General features: G+C 35.7%; 1 protein-coding gene across 1 annotated transcript in view; it reads left to right on the forward strand.

Annotated features, from left to right (window-relative positions):
* HCRTR2 (hypocretin receptor 2) overlaps positions 1-27,242 on the forward strand; it is a 206,105-nt gene that overhangs the window by 163,168 nt on the left and 15,695 nt on the right. The window contains exon 4 of the mRNA XM_069070647.1: positions 10,960-11,075. Within this exon, the coding sequence (XP_068926748.1) occupies positions 10,960-11,075 (116 nt within the window). The remainder of the gene's footprint in view (positions 1-10,959; positions 11,076-27,242) is intronic.

The raw sequence follows: 27,242 nt of genomic DNA on the forward strand, positions 1-27,242 counted from the left end.
AGAGAGAGAGACAGAGAGAGACAGAGAGAGACAGAGAGAGAGACAGAGACAGAGAGAGAGAGAGACAGAGAGACAGAGACAGAGAGAGAGACAGAGAGACAGAGAGAGAGAGAGACAGAGAGAGACAGAGAGAGAGACAGAGAGACAGAGACAGAGAGACAGAGACAGGGAGAGACAGACAGACAGAGACAGAGAGAGACAAGAGAGACAGAGAGACAGAGACAAAGAGACGGAGGCTCAGAGAGACAGACAGAGACAAAGGAGGGAGGGGGGAGGGGCCAGGAGTGAAAGAACTTTCAGAGGGAAAAGTTTCCATTGTATATTACAAATAGTAACTTGATCCTCCTCTTGCAGATTAAGCAAAAAGTGGGAGGATGGAGAATTCTGTGGTCTGAACACAGGTCGACTGAAAGGTTTTTTCAAGCACACACACAGGCATACACACACATTTATACATATGTGTATATATATTAAGCATCCTTCAAAAATCTTATATCTTTGCAGTTATGCACTTTAAAATAGGATTATTCACTTTAGAGAAATGTTCAAATTGCAAACACTACTAGTGGACTTAAAATATGAATGAATTTACAAAATTCACAAACTTATCATCTCTTTTAGGGGCACATCTGGTATAGAATTTCTACTTGTTTTCTGGACCAACTCACTCATCAGTCTTATTTCCCTTGCTACTAAAAATGGGAGTGATGAAACCTTGTCTACTGGGTTAGTTACATTCACTCCTCATGGATATGCCCATGCTGTTCAAATGTAACCAGAAGAATTTTAGAGCACTTCTTTTCATTTCCTGGCATACTATACATAGTACTCACTTCATAAACATTTGGATATAGATAGATAGATGTAGATATAGATAGATGGATAGATAGGTATACAAATACAGATATAGATATAGATTTAGATATAGATACTTCATAAGGAATGCATTCCCATCCTCAGAGACAGAATTCTTCCTCTAAAGATCCACGCTAATACTTCCAGGAGGGCCCTGTACTGGCATAAACCCTGGGTCTGATGCCAGCAGCAGATTGTGTGCATTAGACAATAAGAAGGAGAGTGTTAGTTACCATGACATTAGAGAGCATGATCAGGGCCCATTACTTAGAGGCCAATGAAGAAAGCACTGCTTTTCGCCACAGACTAAAAACGTGCTTTCCGCTCTCTATTTCTCTTTTTAAAAAAGGTACATTTTATCGCCATACTTTCATTAGGAAAGAATTTGGCTTCTTATGGCTAATTACTGCAATGGGTTATTTTAGAAAGATGTCATGCATTTATTAGAAAGACATCAATTTATGGTAATACCCAAAAGCTTTGGCCAAAGCGGGAAAACACAGTAAATGGTACCTGTCATGTGTTACTCTTGGATATGGTAATATTTAACAGTTACTTGGATAACAATTACTTGGATCTACGAATTGAGAACCCACTCTTTCAATTTAGAGAAAACAACAAGTTGGGCAGAACTAATTGCACCTCAAATGACAGGGATAAATTACAAATCACTGACAATATAGGGGATGGTTCCACTAAAATGAAATTTAAAAGGGATTGAGGTAAAGGAGGACACTTTTAAAAGATCTAGGCTGCTAGGCAGACACAGTCTCTTTTCAACCAATCAGTTAATATTGATTAGTGCCTACTCTGGGCCAAATGTTGTGCTAGGCAGCTGGGATCCAGGTGAAAAGAATAAAACAATCCCTACTCAGAAGGTGCTTATCTAGGGTAAAGAGGAAGCACTGAATAAAGTTGGCAAAATAATACTGGTCTTGTTGTGGGAGGAGAGGATCTACTGATTTCATATCCCGGCTTTTTCACTTACTAGCCATGTGACCCTGGGTAAATAATCTTTTAATCTCTCTGAACCTCAGTTAAAAAAAGAAAACAATAATAATTTATACACTCTATCCAACAGGATTGTATTGAAGAAAGTGTTTTGTAAAAAGACATATAGATGTGAACCACCAACATTGAACAGATTTACTCTAAAATAAAATGTCCCTAAAATTTCTTCTCATTTCTAATATTATAATTATTGATTATTTTCTATGGTTTGTAACCCTGTGCATGCACACGTACGCGCGCATGCACGCACACACACACACACACACACACACACACCTGTCTTACATATAGTGACCAAAATGAAATGAATAGAAGGTGCCAAGAATAACAAGATTATTTCTGTGCAAGTCATATTCATTGTGTTTCTATGTTCCAACATAATTTTATCTTTCGGAAAAACTCCCTGAAGCCTTTTTCAAACATTCTCCTGGCCTTTACACACCTTCCTTTGCTTTAGGTCTCCTTCTATGACACATGTAACTCCACAATGGGTCCATGTAACTTAAGTCTCATCTTTAAAGTCAGATCTGTAACCTTGGCATAAACCTACAGAGAAAGAGAGGGCTACACCTTCTAAGATTCTTTTCAACTTTGTGATTCAACAAAGGTAGAGTCCACAAAAGCTTCCATCAGGAGAAGCCAAGAATGGAAGAGTGACTGCTAATGGGTAGATATGGAGAGTGTGTGTAGACATAGCTTACTAAGAAAGAATAAAAAGAGGATTGAGCCATAGTAGAGCATGAACAGGTAGAATAGATATTTTATTCTTCTGCAATGGAAACAGAACGCTTCAATTTACCAAACTTAAAAGTTTGTAATCTTATTCAAAGACAGAGCCTTATTTTTCATAATGCTCAAAAGCTTTAGGCAGATAAGGAATTGTCTGGTGATTTCATCAGTATAGGAAACTTCAGGTAAGGAGCTTCATCTGGCAAGACAGGGAGACAATTTCTCCCCATTGGCAGTCTAAGAAAGTTGTCAAGAACACTAACAGGTTAAATGAATTGTCTAGAATCACACTGCTAGTATGTTAGGTATAAAATCTAGCTCTTCCTGATTCCAAAAAGTTCTATTTAGTATGCTAACCTGCCTCTCTAGGACTTTACTTTGCTCAATATTTTATCTTACTAAAAATGTTTAGCAAACAGATAAAAGGGACACCTATTATTTTAAAAATATCAGCTATAATTTCTAAAATATGCTGCTTATTAAATTTCCTTTATGTGAGTATATATATTTTTTTGTTTTGCTGGGGAGTTTTTGTTTTTGTTTGTTTTTTTTATAAACTTTAAATGATTCATATTTCCCCAGGAAATGTAAGGAGTTTTAACCCCCATTAACACATATCACAAAACTATGGAATCTAGCCAATACCTGTGAGTGTGTAGTTTTCAGATTAAGTCTGTAATTACATTATTTTCTAATTATCTTTGACCAGTAGATGCAAATGTATAAACTGATTTCCAGTTTGAGAGTTTGATTATCTAGGCCTAACATGGATATTATAGAAAGCAATTATTGTAAGATGCATACAAATGCATGCCCAGACTGCTGAAGTCATTTAGGAAAATGGTTTGAAAGTGATTATATAATAGCCCATAATTACTTTAGCTGCCTATAAAAGCAAGAATTAAAATAATATAAAGCTAAATGGATCTTCTACAAAATCACATTTAATACTAGTTATTAAATGGACTCTTCAAATATTAAATCCAATTGTTTATTGAGAATGTTTCACAGGGCACTATTAATGATTTTACTGCAGGATATTCTAATTCTGATTATAGGATATTTCTTTGTGCTACCACACAGTGCCTTGCAAATAATAGGGGATCAATCCATAAATATTTGTTGATTGATTGTAAATTAAAAAGGTAGCAAATAAAAATCCTATGGGTATGTATACACCTTGTTATGCAATTCAACATTCATCACTCAAAAAACACTTGATAAAAGCCTGCTGTATGTCAAATATTATGCTAAGCATTGATGAGTATTTGATTCTACTCAACAAACATGTATTAAGATCTAATGAGCGCAGAGTACTTCTAATTGCTGTGGAAGATACAAATTTGAATATGACATTTATTGTCCCAGCCTGAATGGAGGTTGGTGGGGTGGGTAGGGGAAGGATATGAACAATTATTAAGCACCTACTATATGCCAGGTACTTTGTTTATAGATATTATCTGATTCAATCCTCACAAATTAGCTGTGAAAAAAAATCACATATAAATATAAATATCATTGCCTCCTCTTTTTTTTTCTTTCTTGTTTTTGAAGAGGGGAAGGCAGGGCAATTGAGATTAATTGACTTGCCCAAAGTCACACAGCTAGTGAGGGTTAATTGTCTGAGGTTGAATTTGAACTCAGGTCCTCCTGACACCAGGGCTGGTGCTCTATTAACTGCGCCACCTAGCTACCCCTCATTGCCTCCTCTTAATAGCTGGTATGAGCATCAAGCTCAAATCCCTTCTCTGACACTTACTATTTGTGTGACCTTGGGAAATACTTTTCACTTCCCTGGGTTCTCAGTTGCCTCGTCTATGAAATGAGGGGCGTGGTCTAGTTGGATACTAAGGTCCCATCTAGCTAAAGTGTCATGATTATATGAGTTTAGGAAAAGGTAGGAACTGTACATTCAGAAAGTGATTTAGCCAAAGTCTCATAGCAAACAAAGATGAGGGATCAAAACTCAAACCACAGATGACTGAATTCAAAAGCAATTGTCTCTCTATTACGATTAAAGCATTCTGACATAAGATATAATCTCTGATCTCAATGAATTTACAATCTAGTAGTAGTATGACTTGAACATGAAAATATGATAATGGTGGAATAACTATCTCAAATTTTAGACTATTAGCGCACAAGAGAGATATAAAGTACTCAGTGCAAGGACTGAGAGGAAAGAAAATTCATGTCTTACTGGTCAGATCAAAGAAGACTTCAAATTTTCTGCAGTCTGTCCTCAAAGATCTTGCTTGCTTGATTCACTATAATAAGCTGTTGTTACTGCTGTTCAGTTGTTTCAGTCACGCTTGACTTTTTGTGGCCCCATTAGGGGTTTTTGTGGCAAAGATACTGGAGCTATTTGCCACTTCTTTCTCCAGCTCACTTTACAGATGAAGAACTGAGGCAGGCATGGATAAATGACTTGCCCAGGGTCATACAGGGTACTAAGTGTCTGAAGTCAGATTTTAATTCAGGGAGATGTCTTCCTGATTCTAAACCCAGTTCTATCCATTGTGTCGCCTAGCTGTTCAATACTATAGTAAGCAGTCAGTGCTAAATGTGACCTTGGTTATATCCAACAGAATTTATTAATATTCTAAGATGTTTCTGAAAGTGTCTTTTTTACAGTAACTTAATAGTCAACTATAAAACTACCCCTAGAATATAGTTGAGAAAAGAATATAACTTTGATATGTGTTGAGTTTAAATAAAAGTTCTTTTTAAATTTTTTTTCTTAATAATATTTGATTTTTTTCTAATTACATGTAAAGATAGTTTTCGACATCTGTTTTTGTAAAATTTGAGGTTCCAAATTTTTCTCCTTCCCCTCCCCTTCCCCAAACATCACACAATCTGATATAAGTTGAATATATACTATCATGTTAAACATATTTCCACATTCATCATGTTGTGAACGAAAGCTCAGAAAAAAGGGGAAAAAAGCAAACAAGACAGAGAAGAGAGGGAGAGACAGAGAGAGAGAATAGTATGCCTTGATCTGCATTCAGACTCCATAGTTCTTTCTCTGGATGCAGATAACATTTTCTGTCATGAATCTTTTGGGACTGTCTTAGATCATTAGAAGAGCTAAGTCTATCAAAATTGGTCAGCGAACAATGTTGCTATTATTGTGTATAATCTTCTCCTGGTTCTGCTCACTTCACTCAGATCAGTTCGTAGAAGTCTTTCCAGTTTTTCTGAAATTTGCCTGCTCATCATTTCTAATAGCAGAATAGTATTCTATTACATTCATGTACCACAACTTGTTCAGTCATTCCCCAAATGATGGGCATGCCCTCAATTTCCAATTCTTTGCCACCACAAAAAGAGCTGCTATAAATGTTTCTATACATGGGGGTCCTTTTCCCTTTTTTTATGATTTCTTTGGGATATAGACCTAGTAGTGGTATTGCTGAATCAAAGTGTATGCACAGTTAAATAGAAATTCTAAGAATCAAAATTAGTTTTAAAGATTTCATTAAGCTTCTACAAACCTATAAACTTTCAGTGAACTTTCCAAATTGTTATATTTGAACATCAATGATGTATACATTTCGGCATCAAAAAAGAAGTTTTCAGAAAATAAAAGTACAGATGTTTTTAGTATCATATTATGGTGATTACTTACCATTATAGATTTTAATTGTTTGAGGTAGCTTATTTGAATTAAATCAAATCAATGTATCCTTCCCAAAATGTGACTTCTGTCACCAAAGCCATAAATCCACACCACAAATAAGTATCATATTTTTATATTTTATAGTGATTTTAAAATAAACAGTGTGTGTTAAAGTATTGATTATTCACTTGCTTTATGAGCTTGTAGTTAAGTTGATACTCAAGTTATATTAATTAAAAGACTAATTTTTAATGTATTCATTTTTGACAACTATCAATTTATTCAATAAATGAAAACACAATTTCCAGCACTTAAAATGTGCCGATCCCTGTTCTAAGTGTTAGATACAAATAGAAATATCATTCACAGTTCCTCCCTGCTCACAGGGAGCCCTATTTTAAATACAGAAGGTAACACTCAAATTCATCTGAAGTGCACATGAAAAAGATCAGAAGTCCTAGCAGTAGTGTGGTAGAGTGGATCCCAATGCTCAAACATTGTTAGGTTACAGTGGTAAAGATGACAGTGCCAGGGCACTTCAGGGCATAGAGGCAGAGAAAGTCATTAGTGAACAACATGATCACATCTGCATTTTAGTAAAATTATTTGGCCAGTATATGGAGTTTGGATTAGAGTGAGGAAGAGGAATCAACTATGAGACCATTACAAAGATCCAAGTGAGAGGTAATAAAGAACTGACCTAGGGTGATGGCTATATGAGTGAAGAGAAGGAGGGGAAGGAGATAACAAAAGATGATATGGATACTGAAATGACAAGATTTGGGAAATGTTTGGGAGTTGAAGGGTTAGGGAGAATTAATAAGTAGAGGATGAGATCCATATTGTACATCTTTGTGACTGCAGGGATGATGGTGCTCTGGACATAAATAGGTAATTTTGGAAGAGAAATGTGTTAGCAGACTGGAGGTGGGCTAGGATATGCAATTTAGAATACATTACAACCTATCCACATGCCTTCATTTTATATGATTCAATCTATTGTATCAAAAACAGGAAAAGTACAGTGCGAGACAGGACTCTTACAAGTCACTGGCAGGTAGGGGTGGAAGGGGTGTTCCTGGTAAAGGGACAATTTCTAAGTAGTACCTGAACTGCTGCACCAATGGGTATGGGGTTTTACATTTAGACTGACATTGAGATTATAACTGAGTTTGGGGGTGGCCCAATGTCTGTGAAGAAGAGGGGTGGTGTAAAACCTGTCATTGCACTAGGAGGAATTAAGATGGAAGAATGTGGGGGGGGGTGGAATGGATAAAGAGTAGGTAAGGTTTAATTGGAGATGAGATCCACTATTTATTGTCATTGGGATGATAGGAAGGGGTCCATATTCCCATGCTCTAAACATATGATCACAGTAGTAAAAAAAAGATTCTTCACCTATTTGCATATTAACATGGAATCCCCTGTCCTTGTTTCTAGCTAGGGTGGTCTTTATATAGCAAATGATTGTTTTACTGCCTATCTAGCCTTCTAAACATGACTATGAATAATCAAAATTTTTTTTCTATACAATCTCTGGTTATTATAATAAATCTTTTAGGATACTCTCATGTGAATGGACTCAACAGTCAGTTATCTAAATCCCATCATTCCAATTTTTAAAATCATCTTGACCCTCGAGTGAAATGTCCTTGAGTAATTCTGAATTCTTATAAACATTTTTGTGGCTATGACCAAAATAACCTTATCACATCCACCTCCTTCCTTTCAATCTTTTTCAGGCTGATACAGACATTAGGGCTTCAGAGGTATCTGCTTCAAAGCTTTATTTTTATGTGAAAAGCTCACCTATGACCCTCCCCTAGACATATAAAAGTTGAAAGCTGCCTAGGTGCTGGAGGAGTGCCCTGGTGACTGTAGAGTTTCTTTGAAATTGGCCCACCAAATGTTTCTCAGGCTGTAGCACTTCAAAGAGAAAGACTGTTTTCTCCTGGCCTCTGCCCTCTCTATCTTAGCTGCCTGACTCCTATAGCTTTCTTTTTTTTTTTTCAGAACTGAGCTGTTTTTTGGAATAAACTTAAAAGAGGAAGGGATCCAAGCAAGGAAATGATGAGCTAGGTAGTGGCCAACTATATAAGAATGAAGTTGTTGGGGTTTTTGTAAGTATTCTAACCAGTTTCTCAGGCCTCCAAGAAGTGTTTGCTGTTCTCTATCAGCATTATGTAGAAGTAAACAAATAAATCAACTAACAAAAAAAAAAATCCAAATAAATAAATAAACACAAACACTATTAGGAAAATAGATCTTAGAATCTGGAAAAAAAAAGTGAGTTGAAGATTGGAGACAAGGGATGGGAGATGAATTAAACATAAAACTACTGGCATTTCTTTATTAAAATAGGAAAAATCAATGTTAGCGCTTGCATTCTTCCCTAATAGCAGCCAAATAATGGATTTTTTTTTCCATTGTCTATACTATAAAAGGCCAAATATGACAGAGGGTAAAGGTGGGGAGGGATTTGGGGAGAATAATTTAATATTTTGTGAAGATTTTATTGTTTAAGGATTCACTGCCCAATGAATCACACAACTCATTCATACACACAAACAATTATGATACATTTATCTAACCCAATACCCTCATTTTATCAGTAAGAAAACATAGGCCCTGACCTGAGAGATAAAGTGACTCAGTGTCATAGATATAGGACTAGAAGAGACTTCAGAGGTCAGTTGGTTCAAGCCCCTTATTTTACAAATAAGGAAACCAAGTACCAGATCAGTGAAATGTTTCACCTAAGGTTATACAAGTAGTCAATGGTACATTCAAGTCTTAAAACTCAGATCTGATTCCAGATTCAATGTTTCCACCCACGTTACCATACTAAGCTCTTACAGCTATTAGTGTCTAGATTCAAGACCAAACATTCTGGAGCCAAGTTATAATTTCCATCTGATGATTTTTTTTTTTGCTTCACAATATATTGTCAGTTGCAATATTTACAAACTTTGGTATTAGAAAATTTTATTTATGAAGGAAATATTCAATTCCAAAAAGATGAATTTACCAAAACATAAGTAAAAACTATTGTGCAAATTATCAAATATTATCTTTTGTTAGTGGTGAATTTAATAGGAAAACACTGTGACATAAACATGTGTCTATTAATAAAATTAACAAAATAGTATAGCTAAGTGCTCAAATAGAGTGCCAGGCCTGGAGTCAGGAAGATTCATCTTCATGAGTTCAAATTCAGCCTTAGAAACTGACTAGCTGTGTAACCCTGGGCAAGTCACTTAACTCTGCCTCAGTTTCCCTCCTCTATAAAATGATCTGGAGAAGTAAATGGCAAATAGCTCCAGTATTTTTGCCAAGAAAACCCCAAATGGGGTCATGAAGAGTTAGGCATGACTGAAAAAAAAAAAGACTGAACCACAATAATTAATAACATAGATCATCCATGTTAAATATTTCTTTATCACACACCAGGGCAATAAAAGAGTCTTGGTTAATATGCTAACCTGGAAGGCACCATTAGCAAAATTCAGGAATTCCAATGGAGTTTCTACTTCTCCCAAAGGTTAAACAAAAGCTCTCATAAATGAAAGTGCTGACGAAGTCATACTACCTATTACCATATTACCACACATACTATTTTAAATGCAAAGTTGGACCATGAATTTTTCCCCTCTAATAACCTATGTAATCAAAGTAAAAACACTTTGCTATACAGGCAATTTGGGAAGAGAAGTGGCAGTATCAATGGGATTCATGACTTGTTGATTGTTCTTATCTGAGAAAAAAAATAGCATTTGTTTTTCACATTTGGAATGCTGATAATATGTATATACTTAAGGTCTAAATGTCTTAGGGCAATTTTAAGCCTGGGATACTCATCCACATTAAGCCAACTATTTCAGTAATCACCAAGGTCACCTTTAGACCATGATAAGTCTTTGGAAAAATATCTCTATTGGAGAATTGCAATTGTAATTTAAAATAATATATTTTTATAAGTTCTATGTAATAGATAAGTGATCTGATAGAATTCTAAATCTGGGGGGCGGCTAGGTGGTGCAGTGAATAGAGCACTGGCCCTGGAGTCAGGAGGACCTGAGTTCAAATCCAACACAACACAAAAACTAGCCGTGTGACCTTGGGCAAGTCACTTAACCCCAATTGCCCTCCAAAAAGCAAAAAAATAAAATAAAATCCTTTGGGGTGGCCAGGTAGCACAGCGAGTAAGAGCACCAGCTCCAGTGTCAGGATGACCTGGAGATCGAGTTCTGGGCTCAGACACTTAGCACCCACCCAGAAACACCTGGCCATGTAACCTTGAGCAAGTTACTTAACCCCAATTGCTTAAAAACAAAAAAGAATTCTAAATCTGGCATCATAAAGATATGATTTTGAATCCTGCCTCAGATATTAGCTGTGAGTCACATCATGGAAGTCACATAATCTCTCTGAGCCTTAATTCTCCCATTTAAAAAAAAAGTATAACAGTAGCATCTAATTTACAGGACTATTTTAAGCATGAAGTGGCATTATATGTATTCAAAAACACACACACATATGTATCAAATGTGTGCATATCTATCTGTCTATCTATATCTCACTTGTCCGATTTCTTCCCCATCCTGGCAACATAATATTTCCACTGAAGAACACAAAGACAGTATATATGCACTTCTGAGACATTGGCATTAGTAGTATTTAAAAATATGATATGTTTCAGCTTTTTATATATTTATTACATATATATTTTTTAATTTCAGGTGAAATTTATCCTAAGATGTACCACACATGCTTTTTCCTGGTGACATATATGGCACCTTTGTGTCTCATGGTGTTGGCCTATTTGCAAATATTTCGAAAACTATGGTGCCGCCAGGTAAGCAATTTTAGCTGATTTATATCTGACCTATTAAGCATTTGCACAAATCCAAATGACCAAAATGGACTTACATAACATATAGGTGGTAAGTTAAGGACAGATAATGACAAGACTTGATGAAAAAGTTGAGACACCAACCAATACTAATTGAGCTGGGTTTTATTGATTATTTTATTAATATTTTCATTTGGAAAATCTAGTTTGTGAACTGTCTTAATGGTTCAAAGTTTGAGGTATGGTTTGAGGCACTACTTGGTGACTTGTCTTCACTTATGGTCAAAGTAGGTCAAGGAGCAGATAGAGATGTGGTTTGAATGTTGGAGGAAGCATCTATGTAGATTAAATCACAGCTCTTTTGAAGCATTGAAGTACAAATAAAAGTATAAATGAATACATGATTGAAAGTATAAGTGAAATATGCTTGTATTATGTGATTATTTTTATAATTAAGGTGTGGCACTCCTTTCAACAGTGTGGATCACAGCATCTCTGCTTCAAGATACTGTCTCTAACATAGTTGGGAGCAAGATTATACAGCGGAAAAAATATTGACTTTTGAGTTAAAAGATCTGGATACAGTTGCCACATTTTGGCACTACTTTTGTATCAGTGGGTTATATATATAACTTCTTGGGCCTTGGTTTCCTTATTTATAAATGAAGGAATTGGATTCAAGGTTACTTCTATTTCTAGATCTATGATCACATTATCATAAGCTACTATGCCTGAAAAATATAAATATTTTGCTGTGCCCCACCTTTTAGAAAGCCTCTATGAGTTTATTAAAATGCTTTTTAGGTTGAAATAACAACCAAAGTGGTAATGATAATAGCATTTATATAGCACCTTAATGCTTTGTGGAGTGCTTTACATACACTTAATAATAATGATAATGATAAGGGATGCTAATTGGCACAGTCAATATAGAGCACTGGCCCTGTAGTCAGGAGAATCTTATTTCAAATCCAGCCTCAGACACAACACAAAATTAGCTGTGTGACCTTGGGCAAGTCACTTAACCCCAACTGGCCTACTTTTCCTCCTCCAAAAACAAAAAAAAATAATAATCATAAAACTATATTTACATAGTCCTTTAAATTTTGCAGACATTGGTGCTATTATTTTCCCCATTTTAAGGGTGAGAAAATATGGGTCTGAAAGAGGTCATACGACTTGCCTATTGTTATATAGCTAATAAATATCTGAGGCAGGATTAGAACTCAGGTCTTCCTGAATCCAAATCTAACAGCCCTGGGCCAGTAAACCCATCTTCACTTTCATGCATGACACCTTTCCACACTGATAAGAACTGTAAGAGCTTGTGCTGCATTAGCAGACCAGTTGAAACTCCAAGGTCATCCTAACACCATGATAAGACATTGGGGGAATGCCTTTAGTAGACAATTCTAATTCTAATTTAAAATAATAATTTAATTAATTCAATGTGATGGAAAGATGAGTTGACAGAATACTAAATCTGGAGTCATAAATGCCTAGTGTTGAATCTTGCCTTAGGTGATTACTAGCTGTGTGATCCCAAGAAAGACACTTAATGTCTCTAAGCCACAGTCCTGCCATCTCTAAAAAAGCAAGTATTAGTAGCACCTACCTTAGAGGACTGCTTTAAGGACCAAACAGAATTAAAATAATGTGTATATGCACATATCTATGAATATGTGTATTTTTGTACAGCACATATGGTGCTTTCTAATCTTTAAAGATCTTAATAGATTTTAGTCATGCCTTTTAATATAAACTAAGAAATATGTTGATGGATTAATTGAAATGTCCTTCACAAAGATACATATTTTACACTATTAAGAACAAATTAAAAAGGATCTTATTTAAGCTTCTTATTGAAACAGGTTTTATAAATGCCCATAAGAGTTTGATGAGACCTTAAAGGCCATCTTTTCCAGTTCCTCCATTTTACAAGTGAGGAAACTGATACCCAAGAAAGTTAATTTGTCACCCAGGCAAGAAGTATCAGAGGAAGGATTTGAAACCATGGCCACTGATTCTAGAGCCACTGTCCTATCCACTATAGCATAGCAAGCACTTCCTTTGTGTGGCTATTATGTCATAAAGAATATAAACCATACAACATGAAGCAGCATGGAATATTAAGATCACCATCATCATCTAGCAGCTTTTAATTTATTATCTGCTCATATGTGTCAAGTGCCATATTAAATGAGTTACTATACAAAGTCTCTGCCCTTAGCAACCTTTTATTTTTTAGTTTACATCATTCATTTCCACAAGATTTTGAGTTACAAATTTTCTCCCCAATTTTCCCTACCCACCACTGCAAAACAGCATTCCCACTGAATGTCTGCTCCCCCACCTGATCTCTCCCATATCTTCCCCCATTCCCCCTTGATTTTCCAGTAGGGCATGGTGGATTGCTATGCCCCAGTGCCTGTATATCTCATTTCCCAGTTACATGTAAAATAATAATAATAATAATAATAATAATAATATGTATATGTATATGTATTTTTAAACATTTGATTTTAAAACTTTGGATTCCAGATTATTTCCCTTCCTCCCTCATAACAAACCCTCACTGGGAAGATAAGCAATTCAGTATAGGTTGTACATGTGTAGCTACGCAAAACATTTCCATAGTGGATATATTGTAAAAGACTGACTATATTTCCCTTCATCCTATCCCACCTCCCACTTGTTCTATTCTCTACTTTGATCTTGTTCCTTTTCAAAAGTGGGGGCTTCCAACTTCCTTCCCCCCCAGCCTTCCCTCCCTTCCATTATGCACCCCCTCTTCGCTTTCCCCTCTACTCCCTGTAGGGTGAGATAACCTATTTAGTGTGTTTGTCATTCCGTCCCTAAACCAAATTCAATGAGAATAAGGTTGACTCATTCCCTTTTGTCTTCCTATTCTTCCCCTCTGTTGTAACCATTTTCCCTTGCCTCTTCTATATGGGATAATTTACCCCATTCTGTCTCTCCCCATCTCCTCTCATTATATTCCTCTCTCACCTCTTAATTTCACTTTTTAAGTATCCTCCCTTCCTATTCAATCGGTACTGTGCCCTCTGTCTATGTATACCTGTAGACATATATACATACACTCATATATGTATACATATGTCCATATACCCTCCTATATAGACATAAATATTTATGTATACATATACACACATGTATATACACATATATACATGCACAAAAATATATACATACACACACACACATATATACATATACACATACACACATTTCTATTCCCTTCAACTATTCTCATACTGAGAAAAGTTTCATAAGTACAATTATCATTTTTCCATTTAGGAATATAAGTAGTTCAACTTTGATAAGATCCTTATGGTTTCTTTTCCCTGTTTACCTTCTCAAGCTTCTCTTGCTTCTTGTATATGAATGTCAAATTTTCTATTCAACTCTGGTTTTTTCATCAAGAATGTTTGAAAGTCCTCTATTCCACTGAATGACCATATTTTCCCCTGGAACATGATACTCAGTTTTGCTGGGTAGACGATTCTTGGTTTTAATCCCAGATCCTTTGCCTTCCAGAATATCATATTTCAAGCCCTTCAATCCCTCTGTGTCGAAGCTGCCAGGTCCTGAGTTATCCTGCTTGTTTCCACAATATTCAAATTGTTTCTTCCTGGTTGCTTGTAATATTTTCTCCTTGATCTGGGAACTCTGAAACCTGCCTATAATATTCCTAGGAGTTTTCTTTTGGGGATCTTTTTCATGAGATAATCAGTGGACTCTTTAAACCTCTATTTTGCCCTCTGGTTCTAAAACATAAGGAAAATTTTCCTTGAGAATGTCTTGAAGGATGATTTCTAGGTTCTTTTTTTGATCATGGCTTTCAGGTAGTCCAATAATTTTAAAATTATCTCTCCTGGATCTATTTTCCAGGTCAGTGGTTTTTCCAATGAGATATTTCACATTGCTTTCTATTTTTTAATTTTCATTTCTATTTTTGGATCTGTTTTATAGTATCTTTATTTCTCATAAAGTCGCTAGCTTCCATTTGCTTCAATCTAATTCTGAAGGAATGATTCTCTTCAGTGAGCTTTTCAGATTCTTTTTCCTTCAGGCAAATTCGGCTTTTTAAAGCATTCTTCTCCTCATTGCCTTTTTGAGCCTCTTTTGCCATCTGAGTTAGTCTATTTTTTTTAAAGCAATCGGGGTTAAGTAACTTGCTCAAGGTTACACGGCCAGTTATTTCTGGGTGTGGTGCTGAGTATCTGAGCCTGGATTTGATCCAGGTCATCCCGACACTGGAGCCAGTGCTCTTACTCACTGAGCCACCTGGTCGCCCCTAAGCAATTGGGGTTAAGTAACTTGCTCAAGGTTACACGGCCAGGTGTTTCTGGGTGGGTGCTAAGTGTCTGAGCCAGGGATTCGATCTCCAGGTCTTCTCAACACTGGAGCCGGTGCTCTTACTCGCTGTGCTACCTGGCCGCCCCAGTTAGTCTATTTTTTAAGGTGTTATTTTCTTCAGTCAGGTTGTTGACTCTCATTTCCTAATTTTCTTGCATGGTTCTCATTTCTCTTCCCAATTTTTCCTCCACTTATCTTATTTAGTTTTCAAAATCCTTTTTAAGTTCTTCTATGGCCTGTAACCAGCTCATATTTTTCTTGGAAGCTTTTGGTGCAGGAGTTCTGATTTCCCTGTCTTCCTCCTATTCCATGCTTTGATCCTTTTTGTCCCCAAAATAGGAGCGTAAAGTTGGATTGCTTTGTTTGCTTTGCTTCCTTTGTTTGTTCATGTTGCCACTCAATTACTTCACTTTTGAACCTTTTGCCACAGTAGAACTCTGGTACCAGAAACGGGGGCTTTATCCCAAATGCTGGGGTTTTTGCAGTTGCTGGGTGTATTAGTTGGGTGCCCTCTCTGAAGCCTCCACATGCTCTGGCAGACTTCTCACACACTCCAGGACCTCCTCCCTAGACAGGAATCCAGTTTCAATCAGGTTAAAGCAAGAGTGATTACCCCTTAGGCTGGTCGCTTGGTCCCTCTACAATCTGCAGACCAGGGGCTCTGAAGCAGCCAGGAGGCAGGTGGTTACATGGCCTTGGCACCTCAGCCTCTTCTTGCCCTGGGAGCAAAGCCCGATCTCACTCCCAAATTCCCAGGTCCCAAAGTTCACACTGCACTGACCTCTCACTTTGTCCTTGGCATCTATGAGTTGATAATTCTGGAAACCACCACAGGTACTGGTGATCTGAAGTCCCTCCAGCTGTCAGCTGGTCAGGCCGTCCTGAGGCTAGAACCTCAGGTTTGCAAGGGGTTGATGGGGAAGGGAAGAGACTGGGCTTGGCTTCCAGAATGCTGTGCTAGCAGCTTCCTGCCAGCCTGCCGGGCTGTCCTAAGTGGGAGGTTAACTTCTCTATGTCATTTCATGGGTTCTGTACTTCCAAAGTTTGTCCAGAGTCTTTTTTTCACATAAATTGGAGGAGGTGGGAGCTGGAGCTGCACAGAAGTCCTGTTTCTACTTCGCCATCTTGACCCCTTGGCAACCTAAGATAGAAGAAAGCTGATGGTTGATTATTTCAATTCAGTTCAATTCCTTAAGCACATATTAAGCACCTACTCTATGTCAGGCCCTGAGAAAATAGAAACAAAATATTTCCTGTACTCAAAGTATTTACTTTATTTAGAGGGAAATGACATATGCATAAAAAAGTACAAAATAGTTTTTAGGGAAGAAGGGGATCAGCATCAACTTCCTAAAGAAAGTGACATTGGAACTTATCTTTGAGGGAAGCTGGCAATTTCATGGGACTAGGTAAGAAAAGAGCCCATCACCGAAGTAGGGAAGCTAATACCAAGTGGAAGAGAAGGGAGTGGACTGGCATGTATGGGGTAGAGCAAAGAGACAAGTCAGGCTGGAAGAATAGAGTAGTCAGGGGAATAATGTATATTTGCACTGGAAAGTAGGCTGGAACCACCCCAAGGTGGGCTTTATAAGCCAGAGAAATTTGTATTTTAGCCTAGAATGAAAAGAAAGAGCATATTCAGACTACTGACTAACGTCCATGAATTAGATCATAAGTAAAGATAGATTGATATGTATCAGTAGGAGAACTAGGCACTTTTGACGTTAAATTCAAAAGAACTGCAAAGAAAAAATAAAGTCTGGGGAGGATTACCATCTTATCTTTTATACTAATTGGTATTTGTAATATAAATTAACAATAAATAATACAATGATATGATTGTAAAATATTTATTGAATTGAAATGTTTTTGAAGAAACATCAGGAAATAACTATGTGAAAAGGTGCTGAGACTGTTGAAAGAACTTCAATTAAAGCAACTCAATTTTAAAATGAGGAAACTGTCTCAAAAAGCTGAAGCAACTTGACCATGGTCACAAAGACAGTATGTATCTTAGCTAATATTCAGACAGAGTTCCGCTGATATTAAAACTCACTCTTCAGACAGAGTTCTGCTGATATTAAAACTCACTCTCTTTCCACTGTAGCAAACTGCTTTTTAGGGGCTAAATTATTAACCAAGTCACATAACCGTAAGAGATAGAAGCAGCTTTCAAAGGTATTTCATCCACTTAATCCTCAATATGAATTCCCTGTACAATATGCCCAATATGTTGCCTTCAGCCTTTACTTGAAGACTTTCAGTGAGGGGGGATGCACCATTTTCTGATACAGTCCAATCTACTATGGATAGCGTTAAATATTTGGAAATTATCCCTGACATCATGATTAATTTGCCTCTTTGCAATCCATTATTCTTTGCTCTGTATTCTGGGGCCAAGAAAAACAAATCAATTCCTTCTTCCATATTACACTCTTCTCACACTTGAAGAACTGTCATCTACCTACTAAGTCTTCTCTTTTAAAGGCTACACATCCCCAATTCAAATCAGTTTAACTCAACAAGGTGCCTCCAAACATGCCAAAAGCATGTCCTCTAGACTATACAACTTGGTGATCTTCTTATAGCTCTCTACCATTTCAAAGTCTGTCATAAAATGTGGCATCCAGAACTGAAAATAATATACCAAATGTGGTATGATCAGGACAGAGAACAGCAGAAGGATCATATTCTATTTATGGATAGTATGGTTCTCTTAATGCTACTTGAGATTTCATTAGCCTTTTTGACTTTTCTGTAGAATTTTTAAATAATTCAATCTATTAAAAACCCCATAGATTTTATGATCAACAACTATGTAGTCATACAACCCTCCCATCTCACACTTGTGAAATTATTTGGTCAAGACCAAGCCTTAAAATTTGCATTTTTTAAAATTTCTTTTTTTTAGATTTAGCCTGGTATTCTTCCTTGTCAATTTTTTTTACTTTGTTATTATTTTCAACTCTGTTTTAAGTTGCTTACCTCTCAGCTTTTGTAGGATAATGTATTAAAAAACAAACAAATATTGAGTAGGATAATAAGATGTGGGCACATTATCTTCTTACTTATATATTTATGATGCTTGCAGTCTTTTGCAGATAATAAATGCTCAATAAAAGCAAAAATTAATCATACTTACAAATACCAAACACCACTCAATTCTTCTTCAATATGAAAGATAGTATAGGAATACCAGGACCATACTGAATTCTAGATTTTTAATCTCATACTCTTTACTCTGAACACCTCTTTCAATGTTTGTATATGTATGTATATAATATCTATATGTGCATATATCATATATTTTTCAAGGCTAAAAAATAATCTTTAACAAAATCTCTTAGCTAATGGCCTTCACCTGCTTCAATATTTTTTTTAACAAAAAGGAAACCAAGATTCAGTATGAATTATCTAGGATGCAAAACCAAGTATTCTTACAAAACATATTGTAATAGAAAATGCCAAGTTCAGCATTGTCCTACTTGGTTATCACAATCATGTAAATTAATCCCAAATGGGTGATTTGATAGAAATGCATTTGAGAATTTACTTTTCATGTCCAACTGCTAATTTCCATAAACAGATTTGGAGAACAGTATGTGAGCCATAGGCTACATCAACTGAGCCAACAAATGACTGGCCTATACCATTTGTCTAAAAGCACTGAATGTATGGAATCCAGTCTATTTTTTCATTCCCAACTTTCTGATTACATTTAAAAAAGAAAACAAAAAACAACAAGCTAGGGTTTGAATTACATGTCCTGGTCTGAACTTTAGGTCTAATAATCAGAAATGCCTAATATTTTCTACATTCATCTAATTCAAATTTGTATGTCTTTGATACTTCCCAGAAACAGAGGATTGTAAATAACTGGAAATCACCAAGTCTGCAGAGGCTGAAACACGTATATCTTCCTTTTCTTGAGCATTTGAGAACAACCTCTTAGCTCTTCACCCACAAGCATAACAAATATCACATTGAGACTATTGTTTTGGGACAAAAATATCAATCTATTAAACTTTATATCTTAAACTCTATCAAGATTCTTGCCTAATCTCAATCAGCATCTGATACATAATATTCTTATATATATTGCAGGGTTAAGTGACTACCCTTTTGAACCAGATCTCTTTGGGAAAAAATAGTTTTAATTTATATTTTAATCATAGTTTTCCTGGTGTAACCCCTTCTCCATCACTGATTCCTCCTTTGTAAAGTAGGAGAGAAAAAAACAAAGCAAAACAATATAGTGATATTAGCCAATATATGCAACCTCCAGTGTCTGTGATGAGTAGGGAATAAGTATTTCATTCTCTGTTTTTGTTGTTCACCTCCCCACAAAAAAAAAAAAAAGTTCTCCTTCCTTACCACCTCCTCCTAAATTCCGTCTGAAGGAAGCCTCCTTCCATTTACTCTGTATATATCTTTTATATCTAATACTTAATAAATTCTTGTTAATGTAAATTTCTCCAGGGGCAAGGCTAAAAAATACAATTAATTTTCATATGGAGAGGTCCTATTCTTCCATTCAATAATATCCTTAGGATGTAATTCTACCTAAGGGGTCACTGGGTCAAAAAGTATGAACATTTTTGTAGTTTTTGTTGTATGTTGTCAAATTTCTTTCTAAAAATAATGTACTAATTGACAGCTCTAAGAGAAATATAGAAGTGTGCCAACTCCCCCTTCCTATCACCTTTCAATCATTTCTTTTTCCATTTTAAGCTATTTTTACCAATTGAATGATTACAATGTGTTTTCCCAGAATTCTTACAATTTGGCTTTTTCTAATTATAGAAAGTATGACCAATTTTAGATGGTTTGGGACAGTTTTTAACATAGCCTTTAGCCACTTAATTTGTTCCCTTTTTTATTTTGGAAGCCAGATATTTTTAAATGTCTTTTTTCTGTCAAAGATCTCCCCCATGTGTTTCTTTCCTTTGTATTTCAAATGTATTCATATAAATTCTGGAGGAGGGATACACAACTAAATTTATATAGAGAAAATAGTCTATTGTCTCTTAGTATCCTTTTATTTATTGAATAAATAAGAAATGCCACATTTCCAGTTATAGAAATTATTCTATTTTCTTTGTAATAGTTAAATTATTTTAATATGTTGAAACTATTGGTCAATTAAATTTATTATAATATATTATATGATATATTGAAGTGAATATGTGCTTGTTATTTTCCCTATTGCTATACACTTTCCCAATAATTTCTACAATTTTTTGATCTTATATTTTTTCACCACTTGTGTTTTTGGTTCTAATTATGAATTATTTATTTTCTTTATTTGATGGATTTTTAATATTTTTTATTCCAATTGAGGATAGTTTTGATAATTATTATTTCATGGTATATTCTGAGATCTGATAGTGGAAGTATGACTTTCTTTTCTTTAACTATTATTTTAACTAAGTAGTAATAGAGAATAGATTGCATGGAAAGATGAGGTAGGAACCAGATGGGAATTTTTATGCATGCCGTACTATGCCATCTTTCACCTTTGTATTCTTAATTCTGTCAGAGTATCTTATACATAAGAAGCGCTTAATAAATATTTATTAAATTGAAGTGCCTTAAGAAGGGTGTTGGAAATAGAAACAAGAGGCATAAGTCACTCTTTTAAATGAATGCAGTACAGCCTATTTTCTAATCCAAAGACTCATTTCTATATTCCCTGCTCCTAACATTCCACATCCTGTCCCCTATTCTTTTCATCTCTGCTAGAATCCCTATCTTTCTTCAAGAATTGTTTCAAATATTATCTCCTATAAGATATCCAGCCTAATCCCCTCATTTACTAATTTACCTACTCATTCAATCCCTGAAAACTGTTTTATTTTGTTTACTTGGTATATATGAATCAATTGGTATATATAATCAGTTACTACATTAATGAATGAATAAGTTTAGCTAATTTAATGGGATCATAGTTTAAAGAAGTAGAGTCCTAAGAAGATTTCCAAAGAAGAAACCCGATAATATTTAAAGAAATCAGCAGAGAGCGGGAAAAAAAAGTTGGCTTGGGCAGAAATAAATATGGGAGTAATGTTTTCAAGAGATAAAATCAGTCTATGGAAGGGTAAATCTTCTTAATCTGATATTCTAAGCTTTCTTATCCAAGAAGCTTCCAGAAATCCTAACATACTCATACTCAAACATAGACATACTTATTCATGCATGCATTCATACTATGCAAAAATGTATATCCAGTTTTTATTACTACAGATGAGGAAGTGGGATATGGGGCCTGGGGCCTGGGACTTGAGGAACTGTAAAGCCAAGCACAAGCTGCTTTCCAGAGGACTGCTGCTGAAAACAGCTTTAAGGTTCTAATTACATACTATAGAGAATTCTCTATTTATTCAGTGCTAAATTAAAAAGCAAAACATTCACAGAAACTAAAGTGCAGAATTCACAATGTTATGATAACAAGTTATCACTAAAGTGGCCACATAGTTTTCACCAAAGTAGCCACATAGTTTTAAACAAAATATATAAAATGATTAGTTAAGTCCTTAACTCAATCATCCTTATGGATCAGGCCTCTTTAGGGACACCAAATACAAAGGTCAAAGTTCTCCACCCCTAGGTCAGAGTAAATCATAATCTTCTCAGTCAGCATTAAGCACCCAAGAAGAGGTCTTTTCATCTTGACTCAAGGTTGGCTCTCATCTTCCATGGTTCCTCTTCCATGGTCCCAGCTCCTGCCTGAATCTACCCAACTATCATCTAGATTCAAAGGCAGGCAACTCTCAGCTCCTTGTCCAGCCCCTCATCCAGTTCCTTCTCCAGTTCCCATTTCATACTGAAGCTCACAGTGTCCAGTCCACTTCAAGTCCTTCACAGTTTCTGTTTTTGGGAAAACAAAGCTTAACGGAACCACAACAGCATTCATGCACATTGCAGGCACCATCATCAATTCACTAACTGCATGTGAAATCAACAGAGACCCACAAACAAGGTCCAAGAAGTCAACACAAATCATCAGTGAAGTCCCAGGACCTCTGAAACCCTCCTCTAGGACTTCTGTAAACAGGGGACCAGAAAATCCTCTTTCAGGGCTTCCAGTAAGGTCCCAGGGCTTCTGTAAAAAGTATCACAAACAAAAATCAACACAGAAAGAACAGACAAACAAAGATTGCCGGGATACCACAAATTTTCTCCTTCTCAGCCCTGCCCCCACAAGAGTTCTCTTCTCAGTTCTGCCACCACAAGTTCTGTTCAAATTTCTGCTCAGTTCTCAGTTCTTCTGAGTTCTGCTTTCTCCAGCTTGGGCTTCTCCTTATATGGTCATTAGCTCCTCCCTTTCCGGTTGCATCAGCAACAGGAGTTCACAAGTTCTAGGGTTCACAAGTTGTGGGGTTCACAAGTTCTGTTTCTTAACAAAGACTTGATATAATCATGGACAAGGTTTAAAAGAAATAAGATGCTAAATAATTAAATAGCTGAAATAAGGCATTAAGTTCTTCTTTGCTTTCCATTACAGGAAATGAAAGAACCTAAAAAAGCAGGGACAACTGTTGCTGTAGGGTATCTTATAATTGGACCTGGACAGATAATTACAGCCATAGTTTAAAAAAGTGTGATCAGAAAGTTCAAAATGAAAGCATGAACTAGACTCTACACAATTTAGTATTTTTTGACAAATGATATAGACCAACCGTTTGTTGGTTTGGTTGATGTTGCCTATGGCACACATAATGTTCTCCAAATCTGTTTATGGGAATTAACAGTTGGGCATGAAAAGTAAATTCTCAAATTCATTTCTACCACTTGTGTCTGATGGAATCCCATCTTTATAAGAACTTCATTTAACAGAATCATTTTCTACAAAATATTCCAATGGGTCTTATTTAAGTCATTTCTGTGCTATGTAGATGTTATAATTTTTTCTGGGATAAGAAAACCCAAATGTTCTTTCTTGTTCCTGGTCCTTGCTCTCTTTATCTATATGCAATAAGTAATGCTGTTTGGGATAGTCTTCAGAGATTTGTCTATTTCCTAGACAATTAGTATACTGATGATTTTTTTTACAGAGAACTTTCACAGAGACTAAGCCAAATTTAACCACATATTCAGAATGTCCTAGCATTGATAAGATTAAGTCCAGATTTATTTTGGCAATTTAATTTCCCTTTCCTTTAATATAGTAGTATATTGTAATTATTGTTCAATAGTTAGGTGAATTAATTATTCATTAATGGAATATAGTTTCAGTTTTCCATTGCAATTATCAATATGTCGGCCATTATGCCTTTGCCTATCATAATAACTTGACTTTAGCTCTTTTACTTTCTATCTGGGTGACCTTGGGCAAGTCAATTTATTGCTCTGGGCCTCAATTTATCTACTTGTAAAATGGCGAGGTCAAAAGGTCAGGCTTGATTACCTATAAAGGTCCCTTACAGTTCCAAATCTTTGATCCTATGAACTTTTATTCTACAACTGCAAAGAAGGCTGAGAGGATAGATAAAGAATCAAATATGTCCATGTAAAGTCAAGAGAAGCAAGAAAAGCTCATATCTGAAGGTCAAGATTCTTTTTAGTTATCTATCAATCAATCAACAGGCATTTATTAAGTCTCTACAATGTAACAAGCTCTTGGCTATGTGTTGGTGATATTGATGGGGTACTTGAACCCCAGTTTCAAAATCACATTTCTTCCTAGCCCCAAATCTCTCTAACCTCAAAACACTGTCTCAGGCACTTTCTCTCTAGCCCAAGGGCAATATGCCCTAGCAAAATACTTATGTCTCTTTCAGATACAGTGGCCAGCTGCACCTATAGAATTTAGAAGTTTGAACCAGCTGTGTACCAGATGAACTGGATGTTTACTGGGTCATAAAGATATTTACTACTCACTAACCTTTCATATATATTCTAGACTTAGTCATATGTATACTCCCTTAAGTTTATCTTGTCTAACAAGACATTGATAGGGGCAGCCTGGGTATTTCTCAATTAGCCCGGACCTTTAGATAACTTAGTGATGTTTGAGGCCTAAACCACACCTCTCTGCAGCTCTCCTCCTTGGGCTATTGCCCAGTGAACTCTGGGTAAAATATCTGCATTGTAGATATTAAAAATGCATGTTGCTTTAAGAATTGTCAACTGTCAACCCCGCCCTGACTAACCTAGTTAGCATATTGGGCATGTTTTACTATAGTTTATCCTATATAAACTTTAAATGTACCCCTCTAAGGTTGCAGATTCTCTAAGAATTCTTGCCCACTGAAAAGCATTAACAATAAACTTTTGCCACCTTGACTTAAAGAATGCTTGAGATCGCAAATTTATTCCAGGAGACCTTACCCTGGGAACTCTAGTCTTGGGATCCCTGTATCCCTGTGGATTTCTCCCTCAACATTTCTGTTTCCTCATCAATATGAATACAAAGAATGAAACCACACCCACTTTAAAGGAAATTAGCAATTTAGGTATCAAATTAGGTATCAAATGAATAAGGATAAAGATTAAAAGAAGCGTTTGAAAGAAAAAAAAATTAGGAGATCTGATACGGTGAGTAAGAATCCACAGTACAGAACAAATAAAGACGAGAAGGAAAAAAAAAACAGTAATAACCAGGCAGTGGTTAATCTGATGTGTTAAATGACCTGCTAAATGGTTCAAATATTTTATTTTTAACAATATCAGAGAACAGGATCCACAGTAGGGGGGTGTGAGAGGCATGACAAATATGGATGTTGTGTAGCTTGAGAGGATACATCATACAATAAATTTCGTAGGGAAGTTTATTGTCAATGGAAGTCGCTGAATTGAAAAGGACAGTGAATATGGAGTATGACGACCTAAGATTTCACCCTGATTCTACTTTATAAACTTGTAAAACTCACTGAAACTTTTTGGGACTCAGTTTCCTCATTTGTAAAATGAAGAGCTTTCTAGTAGTTGATCACTAAGGTCCATTCCAGATTTAAATACTGTGACCCCATGACCAATCAATCAATGAGCCTCTACTAAAATACCTATGCCAGGGGTATATTGAAGCTCCAGGGAGCTAGTAAATATAAAGCATTTTGCAACCTTATATAAATTTATATAAATTCTTATATAAATAACAATATTTATAATATATATAATATATAATTCTTATATAAATTCCAATTGTTGTTGTTTATGCTCATTAAGTGATTACTTCATTTCTTGAGCCTTCTACTGCACTCCTGCTGAGCTCAAGCAATTTTTATAGAACAATATAGGGGTATGTTGAGAAATGTTTAACTACTGGCTTGAAAATGCAGATGTGGAAAATGCATGTACACATACACTTTAAATTTTAATCTATATGATTGACATAAGTCTAGACAATCAACAAAACAATAAATTAAGCATTGATTCATAGTGATAGCTAACTGCTGAAGTATATGTGCTCACAGTGAAAATTTAACAAGGTCTCCCAAGCTAGTTAGAGCTGAATCCAGTATACCCCTAATTTATGCTAAGGTCCTAAATGTGGACAATATAAGTACAAAAGTGAAATTGTACCCAACCTCAAAAAGCCTATGTTCCATCCATTAGAACATGAACTCTGTGATGATAAGGCCAAAGCAAGGGGATTAAAAAAGTAGAATATGAATTAGATACTGAAGCTGCCCAAAAAAACATGTCCATTCCAACAATGTGTTTATGATAGCAGCCATGATTTTTAGAGGGTTGAGATGGTGCAAATCTCAAATAATAACTATTCATCCAGTACCACTAGTTTGCCTCTCTAGTATCTGGAAGTGTAAGTAAACTTCTCCCATAAAATCTAAGGGCATCTACAAGTTCAAGGTCTCAGCACAGAAAGCAGTTGAAACCTGATTTGCAAGAAGCCTCCACTGACCATTCCCATAGCCTAGAGGCCAAGAGGACATATTGGTCTGTCCATGTACCACAAAGATAAAGGAAACAGCTGAAAAAGTAGAATAGAATCAAGATGGTATGCTGGTGCTGATGTTGGCACATTTTGTTCTTTGAAAAAAAAGCCAGAAAGCATCTACATTTCATTGTTTTATTTGCTAAAGTTTATCAGTCCTCCTAAGTTCATAATTAAGAAAATATTGTATTTGGATCAACTCCCCAGTATTACCAAATAACTTTGAAAAGGAATAGAAAAGTACAAATTACATAATTGTTGCTATCAATCCCAATTCTTTCAAATGTTAATGGATGACTACACAGGATCCTCAGTGTGATAATGTGGGTTCTAAAGATGCTGGTGACTATATTGATTTTTCAATTTAGTAAATACCCATATAACAACATAAAAAGATCAGAATAGTGTAGAACTATATCTTCCAAAAGATTGTTCCATCTTGGGAAATGGTGATTGTTATTAATAAAAATGAAATGAGAAAAGGGTTTAAGTAATATTGCTATATCTGGCAGCAGATGGCAGTGTTAATCCATGGAAAAGTACATTCAGGTTAGTTTGGGGATTTTAAGTGACATTTAATGCTTATAAGTTTGAGCTGATGTGTCAGTCCAGAAAATATAATTTAGTAGTTAAACCTACACACACACAAACACTTAATATTTATATACAAACACAAATATATATGCATGTATATTATTATGTGTGTAGATTACATAAAATGCTTGACAAAATTTACATCATTATATAAAATGTTAGCTAGATAGATATAACTATATGCAAGCATACATGTAGATGTAGATGTAAAGATAAATATAAAAAGATAGACAGGTAGGTAGATAGGTAGACGGATAGACCTTTATCCTGGAATCTCTCTATCCTCTCCCCTAGTATAA

This window comes from Petaurus breviceps, unplaced genomic scaffold, assembly GCF_028583685.1.
Source record: "Petaurus breviceps papuanus isolate PSGF00001 unplaced genomic scaffold, PetGlider_PUasm1.0 90822, whole genome shotgun sequence".
Taxonomy (NCBI): domain Eukaryota; kingdom Metazoa; phylum Chordata; class Mammalia; order Diprotodontia; family Petauridae; genus Petaurus; species Petaurus breviceps.